General features: G+C 39.4%; 1 protein-coding gene across 1 annotated transcript in view; it reads right to left on the bottom strand.

Annotated features, from left to right (window-relative positions):
- Positions 1–5,167: 5,167 nt before the first annotated feature.
- The window catches only part of fstl4 (follistatin-like 4), a 251,958-nt gene continuing 247,194 nt past the window's right edge, over positions 5,168–9,931 (bottom strand). Inside the window, exons 15-16 of the mRNA XM_017705294.2 lie at positions 9,025–9,134; positions 5,168–8,867 (exon numbers count right to left, since the gene is read on the bottom strand). Coding sequence (XP_017560783.1) covers positions 8,171–8,867; positions 9,025–9,134 — 807 coding nt within the window. The 3' untranslated portion in view covers positions 5,168–8,170. The remainder of the gene's footprint in view (positions 8,868–9,024; positions 9,135–9,931) is intronic.

Here is a 9,931-nt window from a genome sequence, read left to right as displayed (position 1 = left end):
TTCCTTTTAACAACACTCAATAAGCATTTGGGAACTGAGGACATTAATTGTTGAAGCTTTGTAGGTAGAATTCTTTCCCATTCTTGCTTGATGTACAACTTCAGTTGTTCAACAGTCCAGGGTCTCCGTTGTTGTATTTTACGCTTCATAATGCGCCACACGTTTTCAATGGGAGACAGGTCTGGACTGCAGGCAGGCCAGTCTAGTACCCACACTCTTTTGCTACGAAGCCACGCTGATGTAATACGTGCAGAATGTGGCTTGGCATTGTCTTGCTGAAATAAGCAGGACGTCCATGAAAAAGACGTTACCTGGATGGCAGCATATGTTGCTCCAAAACCTGTATGTACCTTTCAGCATTAATGGTGCCTTCACAGATGTGCAAGTTACCCCTGCCATGGGCACTAACACACCCCCACACCATCAGAGATTCTGGCTTTTGAACTTTGCGCTGATAAGAATCCGGACAGTCCTTTTCCTCTTCCTCTCCCTCTTTATCCGTTTGAACATTAAATATCTTGCCTTTGTAGTCTATTCAATTGAATATAGGTTGAAAAGGATTTGCAAATCATCATATTCTGTTTTTATTTATGTTTTACACAACGTCCCAACTTCATTGGAATTGGGGTTGTAGTTGACAAATTGGATGTAGAAGAAATGGACAGGCATGAAGACCTGAGTGATTTTGACAAGCGCCAAATCATTACAAACAGACAGAAGGGCTACTGTGGCAGACGTTACAGAAATATTTAATGATGGTTATGGGAGGAATATGCCACAATGCACAGGGCATCGCACCCCGCTGTGTGCCCATGCTAACCCAGCAATGCACACATTGTTCAGGAATGGTTCGAGAAACATGATGAAGGTTCAAACCATTATCCTGGCCTCCAAATTCCCCAGCTCTCAATCCAATCCAGCATCTGTGGGATGTGCTACAACAAGAAGTCTGATCCATGGTTGCTCTACCTCACAACTTCCTGGACTTAAAGTATCTGCTGCAAACATCTTGATGCCACATACCACAGGGCACTTTCAGAGGTTCTCCAGAGTCTTGTTGGCAGGTCAAAGTTGTTTTGGCTCTACACAGAGGATCAACAGCATATAGTGGAATAATGTTTTGGCTCATCAGTGATTCCAGCAGCCAACAAGTTCTCAGCATATGTGGAGCTTCTTCAGTTCTATTGGAAAAGCATCTAATTTGGCTCCTCAAGAAGCTACCTAGGAGAATGCCAAGAGTGTTTACATCTGTACCAAGGCAAAAGAGGGCCACTTTGATAAGTCTACAAGTTTAAAAACGGAAGATTTTTGGTTGCTGCATGGAGCAGCACGGTGGTGTGGTGGGTAGCCCTATCACCTTACAGCAAGTAGGGCCAGGGTTCAATTCCCTGGCAGGGTGACCAGGGTCCCTTCTGTGTGGAGTTTGCATGTTCTCCCTGTGTCTGTATGGGTTTCCTATGAGTACTCTGTTTTCCCCCCACAGTTCAAAGACATGCAGTCAGGCCAACTGGACATGGTAAATTGCCCCTAGGTGTAAATGTGTCTGTCTGTCTGTCCTGCGATGGACTGGCGAACTGTCCAAGGTGTATCCTGATAGGCTTAGAATATATATGTGTGTGTGGTTGCTGCATAATTTCTAAGTTATTTCTAAGTTATAAGCACTTTCATGGTTTGATGTCACTGGTTATGGTAAAATGTGGAAAAAAGACAAAACCATTGTAAAAGAGTGTTCAAACCTTGCACTGGTACTGCATGTTAAATGTAACATTTTATAGTATGATATTAAATAGGCTGCAAAAACAAACAACTAACTAATACTAACCCAACGTAAGCTAAAATCTGTGACACTGCATTGTCTTTTTCAGCCAGCTCCTTTTGGAAACACCTCCAAATGTGTACATGTGTACATGGAACAGAATATCTTTATTTGTAATGCTATTGTTTGAGAGCAGACCTTTATCTCTGACCTTGATGAAATAGTTTAGTTTAATATTAAAATTGCACCTGGCAATGCATGCTATACCTGTTTGCATTTCATATGTATATATTCGGTCCAATTAGGGGAGAAAAGCTTCAGTTCAGCTTTGAGCACAGTAGCAAGCATATGTTTCAGAATGAGGCTCTGAAACTGAAGCTGGCTTAGAGCAGAGAAAGCCTAATGAAGACAAATGGAGTTAGAGTTGAACATGATGCGAAGAGATGCAAGATATTCATAACTCAATGAGCTGAAAACAGAAATTTGCATAACAAATACAGAGTGTGTATAGGACAGCTTCTATCTGGGACAAATTATGTTCCACCCCCAAAAGAGGTGAACTGCTAATGAGTTTTCTGTCAGTTCTCTGTTGTCACATGGACGTACAGTACTGTGCCAGAGTCAGAGACCATCCTTCATTTCTTCAAATGCCACTTCATTTCTTCAGCCACTCATTAAATGATGTTCATTTTTTAGGTTATAGTTTAATATATTTTAGATTGAAGATAATCTGCTTTGAGAAGAATGTAAAAAGATTGTGAGCAACCAAACATCGCAATGTGTTTGGAGTTGCTTGGATTTTGAGAAGCAGAAAATGCAACTAACTTCTAAGACTAAACATTGGAAAAATATTCTTGGAAGTCTCCTGAAAAGAGGAGACGCTGTCAATATAGGCAAATTGTAGACGCTCTAAATACTGAAAATTTTGAAAGGACATTTAGTTGAGGCTTAAATATCACTGTTGATGGAACACAACCGCATATGTCTAAAACAGTAACTTAACAGGAGAAGGAAAAAAACTTCCTTTACTTTAATGTAAGTCACTGGAACCAGAGTTTTTTGGCTATTTTTCTTGGTCCATGCATCATGAAATTTACACACAATGTAAAGAGCAGCAGGCATTTGTTTTCTGCCATTGACACTGAAAAATGAATTACTGATATCTAATTTGTGAAGTATCAGTAATTTTTTGACTACGTATGGAAATGAAATAAATGAAGGCCTTTCTCTGTCTTTTGTGTAGTACTGTGTATATACAGTACAGTGTACTAAACATCTGAGAAAACAGACAAAGCTAAATATCTGGGCAGTACGCATTTATTTACAGCATTAGAGTAAATAGAATAAGCAAATAAACAGTAGATTGTGATTTTGTGCATCAGTGTGTTATCTCACCTATTCCTTGAGGAAGCCCAGCATTTACAGTTACTATCAGCTAATCAATCCTACATTAAATTAAATCAGTTGTGCTGCTGAATTTAAAACATCTATGCAATGCATGGAGTGCAGCAGGAAGTAAGGAACTAAACTTGTATTCTTCTAACTGTATTCTTCAAACCAAGATACCAACACTGACCAAAGGCCTATTTAAAACAAAACTTTTTAATGCGTTTCTCTTTGTTTGTATTTGTGCTGATGTTATATATTAATTGTTTCTACAGGCAAAAACACACTTACTGCTGAGACTAATGCTTTTAATGACTTTAACAACAAAACTTTGGTCAGAAAATGATCAACAACTAAGAAAATGCACCTGTGCCACCAGTTGCCAGTTGTTGGTTAATACTGGTTAAGCTGGGGGAAAATGTTTTAAAAGTCAAACTAACACTGTCCGGGTGTTCAAACTATTTTTCTTTGATTAGGGGTTATTTGCTAATCTACTACACCTGATGCAGCCCATCACAAGCCTAAAAATCTAAATAGAACCAGGACAGATATCTACAGGTAGAGATCTGTGACATACAGTCTTATGAGTCCCAACGTAAACAAGTGAAGAAATCTGCTCCAAACAGAGCAAAATATCCTGCAGGGGTTGCTGACAAACCATATATCTGGTCTTCATCAGGCCAATTGCAGCAAAACTGAGATTTACAAGACCCTAAAGGCACAGCAAATCCCGATTTCACTATGAGCTATTCAGATAATAAGCCAAATGCTTTCTGTGACAACAGAAAGAAAGGATCTGGAAGGCCCAAAGTCTTTTTAAACAGAGAGGACCACCTGCTGAAATTTACAGTTCTCAAAGAATAGAATTCAAGAGACAGAAAACAAGACTTTTTTAGAATAACAATAACCAGAATGTTGCCCAGTGCAGGTTTTGTATCTAGGAGGTGTGTTAAAAAGACACGCCTGCCTAAGAGAAACATAAAGTTTTTGGCAGAATATGGAAAGTTTGATTGAGTGGTTCAGCAGAGCTGTATGGACTGAAGAATCACAAGTTCAGCTGCATGGTGATGGTCTAGAGAGGTGTCTTCAAAGATCTCGTGAGAAACACAACTCTGAATGAATCTCTACTACTATTCAGCATGTAGATGTGTCAAGATGTGAGGTAGCCTTTTCAGCTGCTGGTACTGGTAAGCTACTTCACTGTGAAAAGCCAATTATTGCTTTTGAGTACAGAAAAATACTGCAGAAAAACTTGCTTCCTCTAAAGAGAAAAGATCACATTTTACTTTTCAACATGACAATGGTCCAGCTCACACTGCAAAGACCACCAAGAAATGGCCTGAGAACAAGTCCATCAGGCTTATATTTTGGCCTGGTCAGAGTCTAGATTTTTCAACTACTCATCAACTGTTTGAAGCCATTAACATTGAGCAGAACAACACTGACTCTTCTTTCTGTAAAAATTTGTACATTTACCCATAACACTTATGGAAGTTAATGGAAAAGGCTATCCCATATTCTCCTTTATTTGTTGGAGGTTAGGGAACTGGCCCTGTAACCGGAAGTTTGCCGGTTTGATCCCCAGTGCCAACAGTCCATGACTGAGGCGTCCTTAAGCAAGACACCTAATCCCCAATTGCTCCCTGGGCGCCATGGATTGGGCTGCCCACCGCTCTCGACAAGTGTGCTCACTGTCCCCTAGTGTGTGTGTGTGTGTGCATGTGTGTGTTCACTAGTGTGTATGTGGTGTTTCACTTTATGGATGGGTTAAATGCAGAGTTGGAATTTCCCCGTTTGTGGGATTAAAAAAATATCATTTAACTAATTTCCTAACCACTTATTTGCTAATGCTACTGTTCATTTTATCATTTGAATCTAAAAGAAAGACAAAGTTGTCTGTCTGGATGCTGGCTTGGCCTGTTTTTGCTTCAACAAAATGTTTTACAGCGCCTTGTGAACACTTGTTGTGATCGCCCTGAATCATGTCCATTTTTATATCCAAAGCAATTTATTCAACACAGCTGCAATTTTTTTATTCCTTTTTTATTAGTCAGTTTTTTTTACAAACCATTTTCGTCATAAAGCAGAACACACAAAACTCAAATCTGTACATTTTTTTTCAGTGTTCTAACAAGAACAATAGAATTACAACAATGAATCTAATGTCTATTACACTGACATGGTTTAGGTTCTGGCCGGGTTTTCTTTAATGTTGTTTAACAGGGACAAGTGAATATTACATTTAAAGGATGCAAACTCAGAGCCATGTGCAGGTGATTAATGAATGTAAAGGCCAGAAATTGGAACCTATTGTTACCTGACTCGGTTTGGTAATCTAAACTTGCTGTTAAAACTTTGTGATCCTCCACAGAACATGATTTTGGTATGCCACCCTTTAAGAAGACTTAAACTGACATATACCAAGTGCACGTGCCCTACAGCACTGACTTCAAGCTAATCCATCAGGCCATCTTAAATGCTAACAAACCTAGATCCTATACTGTACATTTGCCTGTGGTTAGAAATTCCTAAATTGGTTGTATTACTTCAGTTTGCATCAGTGCAACAGTGGTCTAATGTTGCTAAGAACTCCCTTTCCACTTGAAAAGGGTATGAAATCACTTAATGACTAAAAGTGCAAAAAGCTCCCCAGTGTTACAATCACAGTCTGGCTTTTTTTGGGGTGATTTCTTGTGGGATTTGGCAAAGCACTGTCTAGGGGAGGCCATATTTCTGTAAAAAGAATCAGCTGCTAGAATAGTCAATAACGTCTTGCATTAAGTCCTACCAATTTATTACCTTTTTATACATAAAACCATAGTACACCCTTAAATTGAACAACAACTAAAATCCAGATTTGACATATTTTATATACACTACCATGTAGAATAATTTGTCATATTAATATTATTTTATTATCTAAACAGTGTACACTGCAATACTGTACCCTATAGTATACTATGCCCATATCAGAAGGTATTTCAACATGGTTAATTCAATATTTCAATAAAGTATTTTGGGAACACCAAAAACTATTAAATGGCAAAATATAATCTGTAATTACGCATTCATAGTCATTTCTTGATTAGAAGATATCGATTATCAGAATGAGCTGAATTCTAAGAAGGTGCATGTACCTGCCAGTGCATAGCCAGAATTTCATTCTAGGGGGGTCTGTTTACAGGATGGGGGCCAGCTATTAAGTATTAAGGCCCAATGACATTGCTATGGAGGATGTCCACTGCCAATTAGCCAAGTGCATTATAGCTAAATTGTTAGAAAATTATTCATACCATAAGAAGGAAACATTTTTTTATACTAAACATAACACATGATTGCTTTCCTCATATTTAACTGGCCAATGTTGGCTACTATGACAACTGACAGCATACCACAGTGAGTAAAGGCTAGTTAACAGTTGTCCACATTCCGTGTTGGGGACTAGTGCAAATGGGTGCACATGTTTTTTCTGCCAGTACTGAAGTTTGTTTTCTTCACCACAATGAAGCACTACTACTCACTAGCTAAGTAAGCGTGAACTCAGCTTCTCAAGTTCTCACCAAACAGTGGAGCAAGCTAATGCTCTGTTTACTCGTTCGTTTTGAGAAAAGGTTTTGCGTAATTGATGCTAATTCACAAGCATTTGAATGCTGCCAGGATGATAGCATCTGCCATAATTTGTCTATTATTTATTTAAGCCATAAAGAATGCAAGAAACAGCACAATTTGCCCAATTACCTTTTGTAAAAATTTCATTGTCATTGTAGAACTGTTTTTTTTTTTTAATAATCAGAAATCTGGGGGGTCTGGTTTACACCCCCCCCCCCCCCCACAGAGCCCAATGTACCTATGCCCCTGGTACATTTAATCAAATTTGTTTTATATTGCTGAATCCAAACTTTTGAACAGTATTGTATTATTACATCAGGCCAAAATCTAATTATTCTCAATTTTTCATTTCTTACATATTACTTTCATTCTTCTTGATCTATATGTACTGTGGCATTTGTAATAATATTTGAACATAAATAACGGGGTACTGAACTGTTGTTGTATTCATATAAGATGCTGTTGCAACGTATATACTATGAATGTCAGGGGCTCTTGAAAACAAGAAAAACAAACAAAATGAATATTTAAGAAATGAAAAAAAAGAAACTGTTAAGAATAATACATAATTCAGACAGAACTTCTGTGATGTGCTAGGTGTACACTTAATAGAAAATACATGTATATTAAAAAATAAATAAATACTTTTTTTGCACCAGTCAGGCTTTGAGGATAAAAGGGTTGTAGGTTGTAGCTAATAAGGAGGGTTTTCACAACTTCACTTGATCTAGATCAGGGGATGTTCCTGTATGTTTTTGCTTTCTGATGAATGAATAACCAACAGAACTTGGTGGAATATGAACATTCTTAATGGAGACTGGCATGTAACAAAACACTGATTTGAGTCTAGTAAGAAAACATTTGGACAAGGCAGACAGACACTATCATGTTCACTAGCAAGAGACAGAAGAACATAGTTTCAAAAAGACACATTTCGTTTGACAGACATATTTCTTATAGTGACTATATGCAGCATTGGTGACAGACAGACATCCTGGGAAATAAAAAAAACGCTGAAGTCTAAAGAAATTAATATTAGCTTTGTGCATAGTTCATTTTCAAAAGGTTTGTCATCTATCCTTTCTTGTTTTGCTTAACTTACTATATCTGTGTTACAAGGAAGTGCAAAAAATTTACATCTCTTTGTTGGGTGAGTGCTCATAGATCACTGTTGCACTGAAGGGCATCATCACCCAATCCCTCTTAACATAATAGGTTCCCGTAATAGATGTCAATTACTCTATTTTGTGTGTGTATGTGTGTGTGTGTGTGTGTGTGTACTTTTCTTACAGTAACCCGTGTGTGTTCTTCTCGCTCAGTCCCAGGGTTGAGTCCATTTATGTCCATTCAAAAGTGTTCCGTGGCATTGGCCTGACTGGCCAACGCTGTTGGGCGCGGAACCGGCCAGCGGTCCATGGCTCATACCTCACCGATCCAGACCACTGTGTTTCCTCGCTTGATGTCTGACACCTCACAGTGAAGGCTGTTCTGTCTGCCATCCAGAACAAACAGTGACTCCGCTGAAGGTGTGACCAGATACTGCCCAAACAGGCCACTGGATACCACCACTCTGTTGGCGCTGCCCCAAGGCCAGTGTTTGGCTAGAAGCGGCTCTTTGAGACTCCTGACCACTTTGCTCGCCCCTGTGGACAGGTTGGAAAAGAGTAGGTCAGAACCCTGAGCTGAGGAGGCGACCGTCACATACTGGTTGGACTCAGCAAAAGATGGCTGGAAAACCAAGTCTGATACAGGAGCTGGGACGTCTAACTTTGGGCCTAACTGAAGCTTGCCCTGGAATGAGATGGTCTGAATTTGAAGCTTGCTGTTCCCATTGTCTGGTGTGACCACATAGCGACCGTCTGGGGACACAAAAGGATGTCCGGTGACACCACGATTAGGCCCGATGATGGCATCAGTAACACTGTCGACCAGAAGCTGCGGGCTGGAATTGTTCTTCCCTTGACACTGGATGAAGTAGTAACCACTCAAGTGAGTATAAGCCATGCTTGCAGGCACACAACTATAGTTCTTCAAACTGATGGTCTTGACGTGATGGAGGGTCTCCAGGTCAATTTTATGCACCGCAGCCTCCGCTTTCAAAAAGACAAAGCCAAACCTGAGACGACAATGGTCAAAGAAAGGTTAATAGTCTTTTTTGTATTCACTAAGCACTTTCTTTTTAATTACAGTTATAATTTGCCCATTTCTCCTTTTAGGAATTATAATTTTGATGAGTTTTTAGAGGTTATGCCAGGGTAGCTGACATCTCGTACCTAACGTGGGTAATAATGAGGTTGGTGGGTGGGATGTAGAAGTCCTCTACTCGTTGGAACTTGGTGCGGATGGTGTAGTGCAGCTCCCCTACACTGGCCTGCGCAATGACCTGAAACAGTGCAATACTAATGTAAGCAAAGAAAAAAACAATATTTTAAACACTGTGGCATAGCATCGTTCAAACTACACAATAAACAGATTTAAAATACGGATGGAACGGGACAGGATGTAAGAACAGAACCCACCCTAAGGAACATAAAAGAGATTTCTGGATAAATATAGATACAGAGGCACTGCTTTCAAGGTTTATCTTATCTTATCACCATGGAAATGGAGTACGTGTGTAGTCTCTGGTGTGGGGCCACCCTGCAGCTTTCACGACAAATGCTTAATCATGGCCTGCACAGTGTTTGGACACTGCCAGAGACTGCTGTGCTATTAATGTGCCCAGCGCTTACCAAAAATATCATACTTCTTCAGAATCTAAAGCAAATAAGAAAGCAGCTTTGTTGTTGCAACCAGAGAACAAAGACCAAAGAAAGACAAAAGGGCAGAAATGTGCAGTACTGTGAAAAAGTCAGAGACGCATCTTCTTTTATTTCATTCCCAGATGAAATGGCCATGAGGCTTAAGGTATTTATTTTTCAGGAGTCATTTCTGAAGAGATTAGAAACATCTGCATAAGAGAGGGGAAAGTCAATGGAAAATTAAATTCATTAAAAGACAATACAACTCCTAACAACCCTGTGAGACCTGGTAGACCACCAAAACTGTCACCATCAGATAAACGGCACTTTAAGCTCTCATCTTTGAGATACTGGAGAAAACAAGGTCCACTCTTGCATCAAAAATCCACAGGTGATTCTGTCCATCCTTCCACTATGAGAGGACACTTTTACAAAAAAA

The sequence above is a fragment of the Pygocentrus nattereri genome, chromosome 16, assembly GCF_015220715.1.
Source record: "Pygocentrus nattereri isolate fPygNat1 chromosome 16, fPygNat1.pri, whole genome shotgun sequence".
NCBI classification, from domain to species: domain Eukaryota; kingdom Metazoa; phylum Chordata; class Actinopteri; order Characiformes; family Serrasalmidae; genus Pygocentrus; species Pygocentrus nattereri.
Note: the sequence above shows the minus strand (reverse complement) of the source record. Positions and strands in the feature narration are given on the sequence as shown.